This window comes from Cololabis saira, chromosome 12 (genome assembly GCF_033807715.1).
Source record: "Cololabis saira isolate AMF1-May2022 chromosome 12, fColSai1.1, whole genome shotgun sequence".
NCBI classification, from domain to species: domain Eukaryota; kingdom Metazoa; phylum Chordata; class Actinopteri; order Beloniformes; family Belonidae; genus Cololabis; species Cololabis saira.
The window spans coordinates 16,608,947-16,629,541 of record NC_084598.1 but is presented as its reverse complement, the minus strand read 5'-3'; the positions used below and the strand labels follow the sequence as shown (position 1 = coordinate 16,629,541).

The 20,595-nt window shown below is 40.0% G+C and overlaps 1 protein-coding gene across 9 annotated transcripts; it reads right to left on the bottom strand.

Annotated features, from left to right (window-relative positions):
• Positions 1-1,396: 1,396 nt before the first annotated feature.
• trim101 (tripartite motif containing 101) lies at positions 1,397-20,595 on the bottom strand. 9 transcript variants are annotated; one of them, XM_061735746.1, is made up of 13 exons: positions 20,121-20,565; positions 19,781-19,980; positions 18,856-19,058; positions 15,520-15,689; positions 15,261-15,435; positions 14,811-14,906; positions 12,076-12,153; positions 10,115-10,270; positions 9,903-9,925; positions 8,628-8,752; positions 7,777-8,126; positions 6,339-6,468; positions 1,397-1,584 (listed from the first exon to the last, which is right to left on the bottom strand). In XM_061735746.1, the coding sequence occupies exons 3-12, from the start codon at positions 19,036-19,038 to the stop codon at positions 6,388-6,390; spliced, it is 1,437 nt and encodes a 478-aa protein (XP_061591730.1). In that variant the 5' UTR covers positions 19,039-19,058; positions 19,781-19,980; positions 20,121-20,565; the 3' UTR covers positions 1,397-1,584; positions 6,339-6,387. The 9 variants fall into 9 exon arrangements, with proteins under 9 accessions (XP_061591730.1, XP_061591727.1, XP_061591729.1 ...); XM_061735743.1 differs by lacking the exon at positions 1,397-1,584 and adding an exon at positions 1,633-3,912; XM_061735745.1 differs by lacking the exon at positions 1,397-1,584 and adding an exon at positions 1,633-3,645.

Genomic DNA, 20,595 nt, shown 5'->3' with positions numbered 1-20,595 from the left:
GGAAAAAATAGAAAGTAAATAAAAATCATCTGGGCCTTACCGGGTATTAAAAGTACATAAATGCAACCTCAGATGAACAACACATGGCATGTTTCTGTTCCACAGCTTTCTGCAGGTCCTGCCATAGCATTTGAATGGGGTAAAACAGTAAGTGGTCCACAAGTCAACATCACTTTTGAATCATTTAATTCAGACCCTAAAATGTGATTCATGTCTTTTTCATTCTTTCATATACACATCAAATAACACACCAGTGATCACAAGCCAATGTGGGGGTTCAGTGTCTTGACCAAGGCCTTCAGATTGAAATATATATAGAACTCTTTTTTTTCACAATTTCTTTGATCATTGTTAAGGCGTCGTCCAGAGATTAATTTGCCGGGATGTCTTTCCTAGGAAGATAAACAACGGTCTTCCTTGTTTTACATTTGTTAAGGTGTTTTCTCCCTGCATAATGATAGACTCCAAGTTATTTTAGAAATTGCTTGGACTGCGGCCGTTGCTTCTAAAACATTATTGCTGCTATCTGAAAAAAAAAAATCTGTAAAATGTTTTGTAAAAGTGGCCAAACTCCTGATAATCAGTGGTTAAAATGATACATTTTGACAAGTAGCACCAGGCATTCACACAGTGGTTCTGCATTTGGGATTTGTTTTTAATCAATACACACACATATACATACTTACATACATATATACATACATATATATATATATATATATATATATATATATATATATACATATATATATATATATATACATATATACATACATATATACATACATATACATATATATATATATATATATATATATATATATATATATATATATATATATATATATAAATATATATATATATATGATAAGGCAATCTATCCACAAAAAATGCCATAACAGGGAATTTGAAGCCATTTCCAACTCATGCTGGTTCTGAAAGAAGTGGTCCGACAGGGAGCTGCGTTCAACACTTTATTTTGCATGTGAAGCCTCAAAAAACACCTACAAAAAACCTGGGTGCTGACGAGCCGGTGTATTATCAAAAACAACTACACATTAAGCTGCTGGTGATAGCACAACAATACGGACCCACACAAACTCTGTGCACGGTTGAAAAACTGTGTGGCTTCCAGCTCCTAATTCCCCATCTGATCACCTGTGTCTCCCTTATCTAACCTCTGATTGCCAATTACCTCCCATGCCCACAGGTGCGCAGGTGATGTAATGACAACCTCCACCCACACATACATACACACACACACAGCAGAACTCTAAATTGGCTACAACAATATATATATATATATATATATATATATATATATATATATATATATATATATATATATATATATATATATATATATATATATATGTATATTTATTATATCATTATTTATATATATATATATATATATATATATATATACATATGTATAAAAATGTCTTCCCTTCACACACTTTCTTCATTCTTCTCTTCTTGTGGTCAGGCTTCAGCCATGCCTCACTCAGCACAAAGGAGGATGAAGAGGAGGAGATGATGTTATGAGGCAGTGCGACTTGGGACCCAAACGTCATTCTTCATCTGGAGTAGAAAGTAAATAATTTTGGTTTTAGCAGTTATTTTTCTTCTTTATACTGACTTGTTTAATAGTTAAATATTGTTTCTGCATAAATGTTTGAGTGTTATCACAATCTTTTCTTATAGTTATTTTATCATTGAAAAATGACAGCCTTGTAGCACCAGAGCCACCAGTTCTGTGTGCCTGGATTTCACAGCACCACCAACTGGATGACAACAGAAACATGTGGTAAAGTACTTTTGTTACTATTTGCTCATGGATAAAATCTGAAGCATGAGTTATATTTGTGAATCTATTGATATGGAAAGCTTTATTTTGAATTAACCTACAAACTCTGTGGTATCCATCCATATAGAGTTAGTTTATGATATGTTTAAACAGTTTGTGACAAAACAAGCTGTCAGTCTGTGTTTTTTGTTGGGTCAAGCAACAATGTAGTATTAGCTTACCCCACTATATGAGCAAGTCATCATGTGAGAGCGGCGTAGTCTCCGTCTCCCGTAACTATACTTTTCGAAAATACCTTTTTGTTGTTGCTGTTTGAATGTTTATTTCGGTACATTTGTAACCAAAAGGGTGTAGGTAAAAGCAAGGCTTATATATACCTACCCTTTTTACTGGTACCTTACATTGGTTACAGCAAATACAAAAGAGCAATTTTCACTATACCCTCAACGACCCATGTCAGAACTGATACTTCTCAAATGTACTGTATAATAAAATTGAACGGCCGGAATAATGTTGAAAGCGGCAAAGTCAACCAAGAAGAGTGAGGGTGCTTTCTCTGGCGCGTCACGCGTGCTTACCTAGCATCGAAGGCCTGCTGGAGAAACACAGAGCTAGCATTGCAGCAGATCTTAAAAACTAGTTAATTGCATTGGAGTCAAGTCTGGAGAAGATGCAGACCACCTTGGTATATCATGAGCAACATCTCACCTCACTGGAGACTAGTGCAGAGTCAGATGACCAGCGTATTCGTTCTTTAGAGTTGAAAATAAAGGCTTAAACGATACCAACAACAAATTAATTGCCAAGATGTTGGACCTCGAAGGCCGGAGCCGCAGGAATAGTATCCAAGTTATTGGCCTTCCACAATCAATTGAGGGACCCACACCCACCGTCTTCTTCTCTAGGCTGTTGGCAGAACTTCTTGCAAACCTTTGTTCTTTAGTCTTATAAGGCAGTAATACTTTTAGGTGGCTTATTGTTTTATTGCACTTTATTATTATTTTTCTTTTTTCTTTCTTTCTGATTATTTATTTATTTTGGGTCCACGAGTTTTGACCAAGTCAGTTTAGCATTGGGTTTGTTAATTTCTGAAAGTTAAATTATCACAGGAGGCTTCCCCATAGGGATGTAGGGGAAGGACCATTTTAATGACAAGATACACAGATTTGTGCTTTGTGGAACACTTGATGTCATCCGTTATGTTTTATGAGGGTTTATATATATTTTATTGCCTGTGTCTCACAATCAACTTGACACCCTTTCTGATGAATGTAGAATGACCGACTTGTCGGCCAGAGAGCCCACTGGTGGACAAATGGTAAGACTTATTTCTTTAAACACAGGAGGTTTGAACACTGCATTAAAACGAACAAAGATTCTGACCTATATCAAAAATTTCAGGAGACACACCTACAACGATCCGATTGTAAAAAGCTGAGCCGTCCATGGATAGGGCAAACCTTTCATTCCCAATTCAATTGCCAAACGACGGATACAGACATATTAATTAGGAAAAACATTCAATTTGCCCCCAATAAAGTTGTTATAGATCTGGAAAGACGTTATACAATTGTCCCTGCTATTCTATATCAATTCAATTCAATTTCATTTATATAGTGTCTTACAAAAGAAGTTGTATCTAGGTGTTTTCCAGAGACTCAAACATGACCCCCGAGCAATTATTACATGAACAAAACATAAACACTGGCAGGTAAAAATAACTCCTCTAGTGGGAGAAAAACCTTCAACCACATAGTGGCAAGAAAACCTTTTAGGAGGTAAGAAACGTTGAGCAAGACCTGGATCACAAGGGGGGACCCCCTGCCGGAGACCAGCTGGGCAGAGCAGGAAAAGGGAGAACAGACAGAGAGAATGAAGAACAGGGAGAGGAGAGACACAGACACGATGGCTAACTGGTGCAATACAGGGATGACTATATAAAACCGATGTAGACAGCAGACACTGAGGTGGTCAGAGGGTGGGAGTGCAGGCCAGGATGTCAGCAGGCATCTACCAGACATCCATACAGGCAGGTGGAAACAAGCAGTGGGATGATCAGAGGGGGGGACTGCAGGGCAACATGCAGCTCCTGAAACTCTGGCCTGCAAACATGCACAGAAGAGAAAAAGAGGGGGCAGACCAGCACAACAAACTACAAGAACAATGGAGAAAAATTATGGTTATGAGATACTTATAATTAATAACTGAGAAAGGTAAGAGAAGGAGGGGTGATGGGCCCGCTGAGTGGATCATGTTAGAGTCCCCCTACCGCGTAGCTCTATAGCAGCATATCTACAACAAAGCTATGTTTGAGAAGAACTGTTTTAGTCTTGTCCTGCAGCTGCAGCTATGACTACTGGCTCTAACACACTAGAGTTAAGACTAACTAGGCTTTACTAAACATAAATGTTTTAAGTTTGGTTGTAAAGGTGGAGGTGGTGTTAGCCTCCTTAACCCAAACTGGAAGTTAGTTCCATAGTAATGGTGCCTGATAGCAAAAGGCCCGTCCTCCAAATCTACATTTGGATACTCTAGGAACTACGAGTAAACCTGCACTCTGAGAACGGAAAGCTCTATTAGGAACATTAGGAACTATCAGGTCTTGCAAATATCGCAGAGTTAGGCCGTTTTGGGCTTTATACGCAACTAATAAAATTTTAATTGCTGGTTTACGGGGAGCCAATGAAGTGAGGCTAACACTGGAGAGACGTGGTTTCTCTTGCTGATTCCTGTCAGCACTCGCGCTGCTGCATTTTGGATCAGCTGGAGCCTATTCAGAGAATTACTTGGACATCCTGCTAATAATACATTACAGTAATGTAGCCTAGAAAATACTAATGTGTGAATTAGTTTTTCCGCATTACTCTGCAAGAGGATGTTCCTAATCTTTGCGATATTACAAAGATGGAAAAATGCTGTTTTACAAACCTGATTAATATACGGTTAAAACGACGAATCCTGATCGAAATTAACACCAAGGCATCTCAAAGTTGTACTGGAGGCCATCACAACACCATCTAATCTTTTCCTAAAATGCAACACTGAGGTCCAGCACAACCAGTATGGACACTAATCCCTTATCTGAGGCCATAAGAAGGTCATTCGTGACTCGAACCAGTGCTGTCTCTGTGCTATGATCCAATCTGAACCCTCACTGAAAAACTTCAAATAGATCATTTCTATACAAATGGTCACATAACTGGCTTGCAACTACCCTTTTCTAGAATTTTAGATACAAATGGAAGGTTGGAAATTGGTCTATAATTAGCTCAAATATCTGGGTCAAGCAAAGGTTTTTTAAGTAAAGGTTTAATTACTGCAACTTTAAAAACCTGTGGTACAGTACATATCCTAAGTTTGTCACTCATGCTCCACATCCCTACAAGCACTAACATGCAGCACCCTTTCTAGCTCTCCTATGAATTTTACATCCAACCCTTTTGTAATTAATACATTAAAAATATGGACTCAAATCGAGGGGCGATTTCGATGGCTCTCCATCCCCCAAAGTTCACCCCTTTGTAACAACCATTTATTTGTATCCACCAGGATCAACTCACGCTTTTTTGTGGTCTGGAGAGTAGAGGCCTGTGACATCGGAGAGACCTGTATGTTGATGGAGTGTTTGCTAGTTTCAACCAACTATGCTCAAGTAACACTGACTTCTTATGCTTCTTCCAACTTCGTGATTTTGCGCGAACTCATGCTACTCAATTCCCCCAACTCCCCCAACTCCCACTCCTCAGTGGTGTGGCTTTGGTGCTCCCAGCTGAATCCTTACCCAAAGGCCATATATCTCTATAATCTCTTCACCGGGGGGTGACTCAGTCGTCAATAGGGCAAGACCATCTGGGAAACTAAACTTCAAATAGCTGTGCCAGGCTCTCTATTATCCGATTCAAGGTACTCTTCAGACTGCACTATAGTAAGGATAAACTATCCAAACTTTACCCGGACAGAACAACCAAAGCTTGTGACAGATCCTCCCAGACACACCGCAATCTGAGGCATGCTCTAAATTATATAATTATTGGCAATCATTTTTTAAATCTACATGTATTTCAGGCATCCTGGGTATTTCTATAAGCCCCTCGCCACAGATAGCTATTTTCAAATCCTGGCTAAATGATATTTTATTCCTTTTGAGCCTTGAGAAAATCAAATTCGACCAAAGAGGGTTCCCTGAACACTTTTACTCACACTGGAAACCATTGCTGGATTCTGCTGATGATAAATAAAGGTAAAGGCCGTAGCAGCGAAGGTGCGTCATCATTTAAAAAGAAGCACAAAAATGATTTTGCAGTTTTTAGCTCTTGAATCCCCCTGTTGGTGGTGGAGGCTAAGTTGCTTTTACAACACAAAGATTTTGTTTGGTCTTATAGTTGCCATGTCCTGTAAAAATTTGGAACTTGGAATTAAAATTGGAAATTGAAATTTCTTAAATCCAAAAATGTATCTTAGAATCTCTTAATTTATGACATAAAAAAACTTAAACAGCAGTTCCAGGTAAAAGGAGCAATGTGTTTACCTGAGCTCTGTAATGGCGATGGCGCATTTCTCTCGTGCTGGTTTTATATTCAAATGAAACAACCAATATAATCCCAAAGCTTCTGCAGGATGGCAATGAAGCCCAACAGGTAGAAGATCAATGTGACAGCCTGGAGAGAGAAGAAGGGAATATCACAAAGATGACAGATTGAAACAAGAGGACAATGCAACATAAAAGGGAGAAGAGCAACAGGGGTAAAGGGCATAATTGGGTAGAGTACAATGCATGCATGCATGCAAGTACAAGAGCCAGAGCAACTTGATTCAAATACGGTACAGCTTTGATCAACCACACATCAGACAACTGAACATATTTCTTCATTCAGTATTTTTAACTTCACTGTTTTTTGTAATATTTCTTATGCTTGAGGTTTGTTTTATTTGTGTGTTGGTTTAACCAATTCTTAGATCTGTATGAAAGGCAAGTATCTGAAAGTGTCAAGTATCCCGTTTTGGCTGGGAAACTACCATATTTTACACCTCTTCCCCGTGTCCTCCCGTATTAGTATTTACCTGTACATTTCCAGTATTATGATATAATCCTTTTTAAAAAGCATTCTTGTGCCTCTCCAAACTGAATTGTCACTAACCTCGCGAGAACTGCCACCTGGTGTAGCCTTGGTGGCAGTTCTCGCAAGGTTAGTGGGAACTAACTAAGTGGCAACTAAGGGAACAAACTCGGAACGTGTCAGAAAGATGAATTGATGTAACCAGAGAGAAAACATTTCTGCCAAAAAAGAAAAGACTCATTGTAAATATTTCTAAAAATGTGATACCGAATTTACTTTCCTAAAGAGGAGCAGGATGGGGCTCAGTTACGTGTTCTGAAAGATGTGTAACTGCGATTTTAGCGTCTCTCACGGGGGAGGACTGATGTCCGTCAGCAGCACCAGCCAGAGAGCCACATGAGTGGAAATTTTTCACTTGAAGACAATCAGTGTGTATAAACTGGATATATTTTAAATAAATGCATGTACTTTAATTTCTTTTTGTGTTTTCATTTAGGCTCCATTATATGAATTACATAAATAGGAAGCATTTCAGTGTCAACAAAGGATTCTGAGCGTATACTTTGTAAGTGGTTGACAGGTAGTTATTTCTTGCAAACCTGTCTTAAAATGTAAGGGATACTGGACCTCGGTTGGGCTGGTGGGACAGCGGGTGGTGGAAAATCTTTCTTATTTTTAAATCCAAAACTTGACAGGTATGATAAAAGGAGACTAGTAAAGTAAGAATTTCATTGCTTGGTATAACAAAAGTGGTTTTGTATTGCAGATGTGACAATATATGTCTTGAGTCTTGAAACAGCTACTAAATTCATTTGAACATTTAAAACATCTGATAGAAGTTTAATTAAAAGGACATTTTAAAAGACAGCAGTGATGGAACAGTGTTTTGTTAGGCATTTGATACTCTACCTGCTGCGTGCTCATTCCCTCCTGGTGTTCATTTGCAGGATGTGGAGACTCCAGTGCTTTTTGAACCTCATCCATCTCCTTCCTGCTCTCCACATTAAAATGTCCCTGGCCTTCTTCATTTGCATCAAACTCATTCTGCTCCAGCTGCATACATTCCCCAACAGACTCCAGAGAGGGTCTCTGTAGTGTTGTAGCTGGTGGGTCAGAGGCCATTTCTTTTCCAGCTGGTTCTAATGGGGGGCTTAATAGAGCTGGAACTGGCTCTTTGATTGATCCGACAACACCATCCAGGTTCGGCACTGAGTTTTCTTGCTCTGGATCCAGTTGTGCTTCTGGAACATCCTCTGACACTAATGAGTGATGAAAAAATGTAATAATAATGAACTGGTTCTCTGTATGACATATAGAAACTTTGAGCCTATGGCTCAATAAATGCATATTATGTTTGGTTGGTTTTTTTTAGAGTCAAGTAGTATTATGAAAAGAAAATGCCAATAAAATATTGATTACAATGAATGCAACTTTCAGCTCCAGTTTTGTTGCATTTAAATGCATGATATTAAGGCACTCTACTGTACTCTACTCTATTCTATTCTATTCATTTCAAAAGGGGGAAAAAATCAGTTCACTGGTTCTCCATGGCCTACAAAAATGATACATTTTTTGAATAAATTCAGACTGAACAGATGTATTTTATTTTTTCTACTTTTATTTTTATAAAATGTGAAGTTGCATTTTGCAGAATTGTGATGTGCCTGCAACTTTTTTTCCCACCGATGCAAAGGGTTTGGGGACTTTGAAAGTTATTCAGTTGTTTTTACAGCAGCTGGGTGGCAGTCCCACATACTTACCCTTCATGAAACTGATGCTCTTCAGAGCCCTTTCTTGCTTGCTGAAATTAAGTTTGTTGTGGTGTGGATTCTCACAACCTAGTTTCAACATCTCAGATGGACAGGCGCTGGCTGCTGCTATTACTCTGAGACAGGGAGGTGATGTAAGAAAAGTGGACAATAGGAGTTAAATAAAGTAAAAAAAATAAGAAATAATGATTGAAATGAAACTGTCTACCGGTAATTAAGCAGAAATGATTTGCTTTCAGAAAAATTGTGCATTTAATCATATATTGTAAATACAAACCCTGTTTTTCATAAGAGTTGTGAAGTTTTCTAAAATAAACAATATATTTTAGAAAACTTGTTGATACTCATTACACGTCATTACTTCACTGTAAACGTCAGTTACGTCGCTGCGTTTGCATTGGAGCTAAAATTGACATTGTTAGGCCACTGCATATATATTTAAAGCGACACTACGTAACTTTTCCACCTTTAATATATTATTTCCAGAGTCATTGTGATGGTACATCAACTTACAACAGGTTTAATGACACCTCTGTCATGGTCTGAGGGGTCTGTATCGCCTTCACTGGCACTATGTAACTTTGAGGAGCATGGTAGGAACCCTGCCACACTACTGGTAAAGCACTACCGCTTTTGTCCAAAGGAGACGCCAAACTCAACAAAAGCTGAAAGTTACGTTGTGCTGCTTTAAACAAATAGAGAGACAAATAGCTTTGCTTGTTTATACAGTAGATTGCTTTTTTGATGGTGGTGTTGTGACTTGCAACACAAGACAGGTCTGCCTGTTAGGTTCACCTGTGAACGGAGGAAAATGGTTCAACAGGGAGTTATGTGTGTGAGTGAGGGTTTTAGTTAGCTTAATTAATTGTGCATGTGCGTGTGCGGGTGAGTGTGTGTGTGTGTGTGTGTGTGTTAATTTCTGTATATATGGAATGTTGACTCCCACACATGTACTGTATGTCCTAATTACATTTGGGACACTTATCTTTGTTTAAAAACACAATGCATTTGATTTATTCTCATTTTTTACATAATCCATGCATCCTTTCATGACAAGATTTTGTTATTTAATTGTGGAATCTTCCAGTCTTGTGTGACTTTTTGCTTTGTTGACCAGTCTTGGCATCAAATTTAAAATTTGTTTATATCTTCTAAATACAATGAAGGTATAAAGTTGAAGTTATTTAAGTCATTGATTATAGTCAATGATGTTATTGAACACTGAAACACATTTTCTTTGTACTCATATGTTTTTAAAATACTCACTTTGTAGTCAGTTGTCTTGAATTCTGAAAGCAGGATGAGGACAAATTGGAAAAAGAGATCAGATAATTAGTCTTCATCTTCTTGATTCAGCTGAAGATGCCCACACAAATCATCAAATACATTGATGGAGGAAAAACATGTAAAATACACACAAAAATAATTTGAAGTGAATTTAATTTAGAAAGAGTTTCATCTGTTCAGGTACCACCCACCTGAACAAAAGCAGCCATGTCAAGCTCGTCCATGCTGCTCTGTGTACTCTGCACCAGTTTCCTGTTGGCTTCAATTCTCTCCTCATAGCATCGCACTAGCAACTGGGAATAGCCTGCCTTCTCTTCCAGCTCAGGGCTGATTTTCTGTTCCATCACCTTTAAAAGATCAAGAGGAAGAAGAAAACGAGGAGGAGGGTTAGGAAGGGCTAAAGAATAAGATTATGGGGCCATAGTAGAAGAGGAGGAGGAGCCAAAGAAGAAGGAAAAGAAAGAGCAAGCAAAGATGAGGAGGAGTAGAAGAAGGAGAGGTGGGGCAAAAGAAGACGAGAAGGAGGAGCCAACTGGAAATTCTGCATGATCAACAATAGTTCCACCTGTAACACAATACAGCAGGACTGTTTCCACCAGGGTGAGTTCTAGTGTCTCCATTACCAGGAACGGCTCTGCAAAAGTGGCATTCAGGAAACTTTACAAGGCAAAACACATCCCTGTAGTTGGATAGGTACCCAGGGTGGCTAACAGGGACGTCCTGGTGCGGAGTTTCTGCTAATTGGTATTTTAAATTACGTTCAGCACTCTCACGTGCACATAAATGATGTGAGCACAACCCATTTGAACTATTTGAGATATTTGCTACGAGTACATTTGATGAAGTTGGAGAGTACAAGAAAAGAGTGTGTGTGTGTGTGTGTAGGGTCAGTTCCCCCGTTAGTATGAACCACTAAAGGTACATTTATGCATATGTCCATACAAAGGTAATATGTATATGTTACTTTTATGAAATCTATCAATATGTGCCTAAATATTAGTGTGTACTATGGAAACTATTGATGTGGAGTGCAAGGAACTGACCAAAAACCCTTCACTTTTTGGATTCTGAAAATTGAAGTTGTTTGTTTTTTCTCCTACTGTATGGCTAAGGACGCCTGTCTCAACGTTGTGGATTATAAAAATTGGATATTGTGAAGTATATCCTGTCCGCTCTCTGGCCAAGAACTGAGATCAGTTTCTTTTGCCATAGTGAATTCCACCTGCTCTGGCCGAAGATAGAAGCATTATCTGTGGCCACGGTTATCCTTTTCTTTTGTCGTCAACCAAAAGATAAGTACTTACAAGACTCAGCTATCAAGGAAAAGTGAAAGTAATAATTTGATTATAAAAATTGAAACATTGATTTTTATTGAATTTTAATCCCTATCTTCATCATTCTCTTGAGTCGTGTAGACGAGCTGCTTGCTTTTCCCTGGTAAATCACCTAATATACACCATAATCCAGCAATTCCTTCATGACCTTTACTTGAGTTATATTGGTGTACCAAGATTAAATAAAAATACAGGTTCAGATGAGGAGAGCGGCCATTAACAATTGGCCCTGTTAGTCTGTTAATTTCACCAAACTACACAAAGTGAGTTGGCTGAGTAGGTTACTAGAGGAAGCAGCATAGACGCATGGATGTAGACAGCAGACACTCACAGGCTGGAGCTTGGACTCTTTAAACAAAGAGCCAGACCAGACTGCTCATATTGGAGTGACTTGGGATCTAAAATATTGGAGGAGGAGCCAATCTGAATTACTGAATTATTCATATTTCAGCAGAATTATGTGCAACTTGGGACTGACACTGTGGAGCAAGGCCTGTTAGATGGACTCAAGGGATGGATATTAAGCTCTGATTCAATCAGGGCTGCTTTGTTCTTTCTTTTTTGACAGAAACATCTGCTTCTACTGTGGATTCAATGGCTGTCCTTCAGCATGGCTGTGGAGATTAATTTTTCATGGTATATAGTAAGATCACCACCTTTCAGTGCATCCTAAGTGATTTAATCTGAGCTTCCTATTGGGATTGAATCACCAAGGATGCATGCCAGTACCAGATCTTAAAAAACCCACTGTAGTCCTCAAACTCCAAATGACAATTAACAGTGAATAAGAAGACAGTAAAATAAAGAAACACATTTACCTTACGTCTGTTCTCCAGAATGGAAAGCACTTGGTTGAACTTGTCACACACACGCTGTTTCTGAATCTTAGAGTTCTCCTGTAGAGGATGACAATGCAAATTGTCAATGTCAACTCTACATAATGACTTTTATTAAGTAACTGTGGTGGTGGTTTTTCATTTTTCATTAAGCTTTATTATCAAAATATCAGACTTAATATTCAATTTAAGGCATAAACAATAATCTATGGTAATGAGCAATAGATCAAATTAGGTCATTAGAAAAACATTTTCAAAATTGTTAGAAAATTGTACTTTTGCATTTTGATGCATCCTCTGAAAGGTTCAGTTCAGAAACAATCTCAGCTTCCTCCTCTCCTCCTCCCAGCCTAACAGACCTCCCATCCTCTCTGCTGTTCTATTGTTGGAGATGCTGGGACACCCTCCCCCTCCTGCCTGCCTGTGTCTAGCAGTCAGGTGGAGAGGCAACAGGAGAGACTGAACCGGAACAAGGCTGCAGGTCCAGATGGCGTCAGCCCCAGCATCCTGAAAGCCTGTGCGGACCAGCTATGTGGGATTCTGCAGCACCTCCTCAACGTTCTCTGGAACCATCTCCCCCCATGTATAGTTGCAATAAACAAGATGTCAGGTTTTAAAAGAAGACTGAAGCAGGCTGTAGTTCAGAAGGAAGTTATGATCTCTCCGAGGTATATATTGTGATTATTGTGCAAATTGTATGTATATTATAAATTTAATAGTAAATATATTCTACATCTCTGTAGGCTATGAGTGTATATATAGTTTAGAAGTATGAGTATATTATAATGTATGAGTATATTATGATATCTAATATATATTTATACTTCTATAAATAGAGGGATGAGTATATTATAAAGTCGGTGTAAACTATCTTGTTTATAAGCAGAACAGATCTGGTGATAGTAGCAAATAATGCTACTTAGGATGTGGATGGTTGGTTACTTAATCTTTTATTTTTGGTTCAATTTATTATTTCAGGAATTGTAGTGAAGATTTTTCACCCTTTTTGAGTTGGATTATTGTCGTCTTTATTGTCATGTTATTATATATTATTATATTTTCATCTTTTATATTATCTTTTGTATGTCTATGTGTGGACCCCAGGAAGAATAGTCTTCCCATGGTGAAGACTAATGGTGATCCTTTTTAAATAAATAAATAAATAAACAAAATAAATAAACCTCAGCCTGAGCCAGGACAGGGTTCCCCGAGCTCTGGAAGATATTCTGTCTTGTTCCAGTACCGAAAATATATTTTCCTTCTTCTCCCAATGACTTTAGACCTGGAACCCTAACAACCCCCATCATGAAAGTCCTGAAGAGACTTTTATTGGCCCACCTGAATAAGCAAACAAGCACCTTCCGGTTTGCATATCATTCTGGGGTTGGAGTCGAAGATTCCCCTAAACACCTGCTTGAACAAACCCACAATCATCTGGACAATTCAATTCAATTCAATTTTATTTATATAGCCTCTATTACAACAGACGTTGTCTTTAGGTGCTTTCCAGAGACCCAGTACATGATCCCTGTGCACATATTACATAAACAATGGCAGCCAAAACAGTGGCAAGGAAAAACTCCCCTTTAGGAGGGAAGAAGTGTGAGCAGGACCTGGATTATAAGGGGGGACCCTCTTGCCAAAGACCAGCTGGGCAGTGAGACTGAATAGTCGTATGTCTGATCAGGTGGTCAGCAGCACAGGTGCACCACAGGGAACTGTACTCTCATCATTCCTCCCCCCTGAACTCCCCAGACTTCCAGCACTAGTCATGGTGTCCTCTGCAGAAATCCTCAGATGACTCTGCAGTGGAGGGGTGTATCAGTGATAGACAAGAGACTGAGTACAGAGAACCAGTGGACCAATTTTTTTGGCACGATGTGGGAATGGTAATATCATCTTGAATATGAGCAAGACAATACAGATGATTGTGGATTTTAGGAGAGCCAGGATTAAGTCAGATAGTTTTTCCATCATGGGAGAAGAAGTGGAGGTGGTGGAGGAGTATAAACACCTCAGTGTTCACCAGGACAGCAGACTGGTCTGGAGATACAACACTGTTTATAACCAAGGACAGAGCAGACTTTTTCTTCTAAAGGAAATGTATGTCCTTCAGCATTTGCAGCAAATTCTTCTATAAGTCTGTTGTGTAGAGTGCAACCTCATCTGCAGTCATCTGTCAGGGGAACAGCATCAAAGCCAAGAAACGGATAAAGAAGGCTGGCTCTGTTCTGGAGTCTCGGGAGCTGACTGTCCAAAGGAGGATAGTTAATAAAATAAAGACAGTCATGAATAACCCTGAGCATCCTCTTCACAACATAATAATTCAGCAGCAGTGTCCTCAGTCAGACACTTCTTCAGATCGACTGCAAGACATCTACAGTAGATCCTTCCTGCCCACCGTAATAACCCTTTACAATGACTCTCTAAAGACACTTAAACTTACAACTGAAACAATTAATTTACCTTCAAAGATTAATAAAGTATTTTTGAATTGAATTGAATTGAATTGAATTGAATTGAATTGAATTGAATTGAATTGAATTGAATTGAATTGAATTGAATTGAATTGAATTGAATTGAATTGAAAGACATTTATGCTGGTAAAATCAATTAAAGAGGAACAACAGAAAAAGCCTTAAGAGGGCATGCAACAAAGTGATATCATTTTTTACTTTAAGAGGACATTTTATAAATTTTTTGCACTTTTAACAGACCTCTATAGTTCTACAAGTGTCCTCTAACTCATTGATGAGAGTCTTGACTTTGTCAGTGAACGCCATCAACGAAGTGATTCCTTTGCTCAGCTCATCCTGAAAAACAAGAAGTGATACTTATTTAATATATATTTTATTAAAAGAAGGATAAGCTGTACAATAAAATCGCTCATCTGGTTACTTTTTCAAACACTTCTATTTGATATCAAGAGGTGAGGCATAGCATTAGTGTAATAATGTTAAAGGATGCTGGATACATATGGTAGAAAAAAATGTTTTGATGCATGAAAAAAAACAAAAAACAAAGCTATGTTGGGCTCCCAGTTCCCGAAGGCTCTTAGAAACTTTTGGTCCAAATCTGCTTATAATAATCTGCTAGTGGAACTTGATTTTTTTTATTAGCCCTGTCATCACACAAACACAGTGTGACTTTTAGGGTGCATCATTTACCTTCTGCTGCTGGTGGACGTCTGTCAGAGGAGCTACCTGGCAGGACTGATGAGCCCCAAACACTTTGCACAGAGAACATGTAGGAACTTGACAGGTGAGACAATAAATGTTCACCTTCTCATCCTCATGGCTAGAGCATGTTAATTGAGAAGGAGGTGGGGGAGTAGGGAGGGGGCTAGAGAGAAAAACAATGTCTGCATTAGTCTTTTTCAATCATCAGTTATTTTTAGCCATCATCTCCCAGCCCAGTTTTCTTCACCTTGGGATACTGATTTCTTGTTTGTAACTATCAATGATGTTTTCAACCAGAATGTTTCTTGGAAGGCCATAGACACCATGTCGATCCAGGACCACTTCCTGTCTGCAAGAAGGACAACGGAAACGGCCGCTATTCACACTCATAGTGGTCCGGGCCTGGAACAGTGATGGCTGCACACAACAATGGAAACAAAAAAAGAAAATGTTGCAAACGTAAACACAAACCTGAAAAGTCAGAGTTCACTGTACAGTGTATGAACAGTTATGCACAGTTACACTTCTGAGGTAATCCTAATAAACAACTACGGAATGAGCTGAAGGTAGAAAAGAGAAGAGGAGGAAATGAGGGGAGAGAAGAAAGATAAGGGGTAAGGCTAAGCTGATCATTTCATTGTCCCTCTGCAGTGTAGGCCTATCGCAGCATATTTTGACGAAGCTATGTTTAAAATAAGCCTGCTCCAGTCTTGTCCTTTAGCGGTGGACTGTTGACCCTAACACACTATTTTTCAGACTAACTATAGTCTTTACTCAGCAGAAATGTTGATAGTTTGATTTTAAAGGTGGAGGTGGTGTCACCATCCTTAACCCAAATTAGTGCTGGTAGTAATGGTGCCTGAATCAACATTCTTTATTCAAACGAACGGGTCACTAACGGACTTGATGACAAGATGATGACACCTGACTGGGGAACAAAGAAACAATTAGAACATGTCGGAGGCAGTGCAAGCCTCTCCCAACTGTCAGCACATGGAGGCCCAGTAGGGGGAAGTGTTGCTCTGTATGCCCAGTTATGTCAACCCGATGAACGTCTGCAGTGTGGTCTTTTACACAAACAGTGGCCCTCAAGGACATGGACTGGGGGACCCTGATGTATGGCCTGTCTAACTGAAGTTACTTAGAGTATTTTACGGTGAAAGTGTAGATGGATAACTGGATGGATGTGCACATTTTCTTTTTTGTATAATAAATGTTCTGGGCCAACACCACTAACTTTGCAGAAGTTAGAAAAATTACATTAAAAGAATGTTGCCTTTAGTAGCACCAGGAACAAGGATATGCACCACAAATACATAGTTCAAGAGATTATGTGGCAGGTAAAAAAAAATAAAACAAAACACAAAAAGCAGTAATATTGTCACACTGCATAAAGCCAGGTTTATATTTCTCTGTGTTTTGGGTTATGTTACCGTTACCTTTATTTTGGGGAAGATCTGTGGCATGTGTGTTGAAAGTAAATTTCCTGAGTGTATGCCCATGCGTTCTTTACTGCTCTCGTGCATTGTGGAAAAACATGTTCAAATATCTTTCACAAGTAGTTTGATTGCTCAAGTATGTTAAAGAGACCTCCCCGGGAAAGTTTACGACAGGGTACTGGAGAAGAGAATATGGCCGATAGTTGAACCTCGGATTCAGGAGGAACAATGCGGTTTTCGTCCCGGTCGTGGAACACTGGACCAGCTTTACACCCTCCGCAGGGTGCTCGAGGGTTCATGGGAATTTGCCCAACCAGTCTACATGTGTTTTGTGGATCTGGAGAAGGCATTTGACCGTGTCCCTCGTGCCATTCTGTGGGGGGTGCTCGGTGAGTATGGAGTCCGGGGCCCTCTACTAAGGGCTGTCCGGTCTCTGTATGATCGGAGCAGGAGTTTGGTTCGCATTGCCGACAGTAAGTCAGACTTGTTCCCGGTGCATGTTGGACTCCGGCAGGGCTGCCCTTTGTCACCGGTCCTGTTCATCATTTTTATGGACAGGATTTCTAGGCGCAGCCAGGGGCCGGAGGGAATCCGGTTTGGGAACCACAGGATTTCATCTCTGCTTTTTGCGGATGACGTTGTCCTGTTGGCTTCATCGGACCGGGACCTCCAGCATGTGCTGGGGCGGTTTGAGACCGAGTGCGACGCGGCAGGGATGAGAATCAGCACCTCCAAAACCAAGACCAAAACTGAGGCCATGGTTCTCCACCGGTAGAAAGGGTGGCATGCCTTCTCCGGGTGGGTGGAGAAGTCCTGCCTCAGGTGGAGGAGTTCAAGTATCTCTGGGTCTTGTTCATGAGTGAGGGAACGATGGAGCGTGAGATTGACAGACGGATTGGTGCAGCGTCCGCAGTTATTCGGTCGATGTACCGGACCGTCGTGGTGAAGAAAGAACTGAGTCAAAAGGCGAAGCTCTCGATTTACCGGTCAATCTACGCCCCTACCCTCACCTATGGTCATGAACTTTGGGTAGTGACCGAAAGGACAAGATCGCGGATACAAGCGGCCGAGATGAGTTTCCTCCGCAGGGTGGCTGGACGCTCCCTTAGAGATAGGGTGAGGAGTTCGGTCACCCGGGAGGAGCTCGGAGTCGAGCCGCTGCTCCTTCACATCGAGAGGAGTCAGCTGAGGTGGCTTGGACATCTGTATCGGATCCTCCTGGACGCTTCCCTAGGGAGGTGTTCCAGGCATGTCCCTCCTCCCTAGGGAGGTGTTCCAGGCATGTCCCACCAGGAGGAGACCCCGGGGAAGACCCGGGACACGCTGGAGAGACTATGTCTCTTGGCTGGCCTGGGAACGTCTCGGACTCCCCTCGGAAGAGCTGGAGGAAGAGTCTAAGGTGAGGGAAATCTGAGCATCTCTGCTAAGAATGCTTCCCCCGCAGCCTGCTAACGGATGAGCGAAAGAAAATGGATGGATGGATGTATGGATGGATGTATGGATGGATGTACGGATGCCCATGCGTTCTTTACTGCTCTCGTGCATTGTGGAAATATGTTCAAATATCTTTCACAAGTAGTTTGATTGCTCAAGTATGCTCAAGAGGAAGTTCTCAAGAGGAAGTAATTCAACTTAAGTAATGTTTGACTAAGCAAGTAATTAACTTCTGCACTTTAACCACCAATGGTAAGCATTCTCTTGTACAATGGGTTGGGGTACTGTTGTTGTACCTGTTCATCTGTATAGTTCAGCCTCTGAAGGAGCAGTCGTGTTCTGTGCTGTTGGGGAGTCTCTCTTATGCATCTCAGACTGTAACATATCTGATCATGTCTGCAGTAATGCTTGCATGGGTTTCTTTCTGAGGTCTGAGGCAATATGCCAGTGTAGATTCTAACTTGTATGAAAGTAACACAAAAAATTAAGAAATTATTATTATTATCATCTTTACTTTAATGAAAAAGATACCTAGCTTCTTCCTTTTAAAAATGTTTCTTTAAGGATTGCAATAAACTGGATGGCACAGGACTGACACCAGGATGATTAAAGGCATGTTTGAACAGATCTTTCCAGAATGATTTTTACAGAAGTGGATGTACACAAAGAAACACACATACATGCACACACCCACACAGGATGAAGCAGACCTGGTAGAGTTCATTAGCACACTTTCTGCAGAGGTTATGCTGGCATGGCAGGATCACCACTGGCTTTCTGAACATCTCGAGGCAGATTGGACACATCAGCTGTTTCTCCAGCGTCACTAAAGTTGCTTCAGACTCTGCTCCCTTGATGCCCCCCAGGGGGCTACGGTCAGCTGACAGAGACATGGCTCCCAAACGTCCTCCTGCTGAAACCAGTAAACACTTTGGTGATAATAATACCAAAGTGAAATCTATATCACTTTTCAAAACTTCATTTCAGTTGTTAGGGCGCTCTTGGGACTGACGTGTTGATCTGTCCTGGACGCTGCACAACTGCAATTATTTTCTAAACTCTAGATCAGTTTGCAGGGAAGAAACTCAAACACTTGAGGGCAGTTGCCAAACAAACAAGGTATTACAAGTCAATGTAGAAATACAGCCATTAGTTGATTGATTAGTTGATTTATCAGAAGTTGCTTTGATTATAAACAGTCAAGCAGTTAAGGTTTAACTTTTGACACTTAATACTATAAAAAAAAAAGAAATATATTCAAGAGCGGATGCCTTTATTTACCATTTTGCTAAATAGTTCTCCAATTGGATATTGCCATGACAATCTAAAAGTGCAACTTCAAACTAACCTCAAGCCCATCTAAAACGCAACTGTAGAAGAGATTCGTATGAATAATAAAAGCAAACTGCATAAAATGTTTGTGCTGTTTAACTTGGTCTCTACTTGTACTTTTGATCTCTGCATGGTGACGGGACTCTTTGCCTGCAACAGTGATCAATTCTGCAAAGTGACATAAAACAAGTAAGGAAAAAAGAAAGAAACAAAAAACGGGTAAAACCTCAAGGCACCATGTATGTATGTAAAATTTTAAAATAAAAGAAAGAAACATAAGATGAGAGAAGCTTGTTTACTTACCCTCCTGCGTGGCTGCTGACGGTTCGTCGGGGTCCAGTTAGTCTGTCTGTAAGCCTGCAGTCCAGCTTTACTGTCAAATCTTCATTTTGTTCGTCACTAGTTCATGTACATTGTACAGATCTCTGTCATATTTTTCTCAAGTCATTGATGAAATCTTGCTGCAGGGCAGGCAGGGACTATATTCACTTCTTGCATCGGGCCTTAGACCAAATTTGAGTGAATTTAAAAGAAAAAAAGAAACTGTTCAATATTTCATTCAGAATCTAACAGTTTTCCTTCAAAAATTAAACACATTAAACTTTTTCAATAATAATTCATACTATGGAAGAATTTTACTCACAATAAATGTGAAGTGTTTCCAAATTGTGCAAGAAGTTGCTGATTTGTTAAACGCACAGACACTGCCGTGCTTAAAAATAACCCACTAACTCAACCCTCCACCTTGACTCAAGCTTAACTGGGATTCCTTCTTTATGAGGTATATGCTCACTCTGAACTGCATAAACGCACGTGTGTCCAATGAGAAATGATAAGAAAGGAGAGCATTTTGAGAAGAGTAGGAAACATCTCCAACAAGAACCAGAAGGCAAGTTTTCCCTTTTAGCTTCTGGGTTCAAAGTCCCACAAACAGGACATGATGGCAGAATCCTTCTCCTGTTAGTCCACACTCGTCCTACTCTTCCTCACATACCATCCTTTGCTCATCAAACACTCCAGTGCTTCTTTTTGTTCCCCACAGAAGTGAAACTGTGCTGTTTGTCCGGTCTCCTCACCATCTGCAGCAGTCTGTGTGTGAAAATCCAGGATGGGCTGAG

Bases quoted from the DNA above. Each gene is read 5' to 3' on its own strand.
- trim101 (XM_061735744.1), bottom strand. From the start codon at position 19,038: ATGTCTCTGTCAGCTGACCGTAGCCCCCTGGGGGGCATCAAGGGAGCA. The intron at 15,436-15,519 runs GTGAAGAAAACT...TTTTCTCTCTAG, and splicing joins CAAGAAATCAGTATCCCAAG to CCCCCTCCCTACTCCCCCAC. The intron at 6,469-7,776 runs GTAGAGTATCAA...TTCTCTCTCCAG, and splicing joins AGGGAATGAGCACGCAGCAG to GCTGTCACATTGATCTTCTA.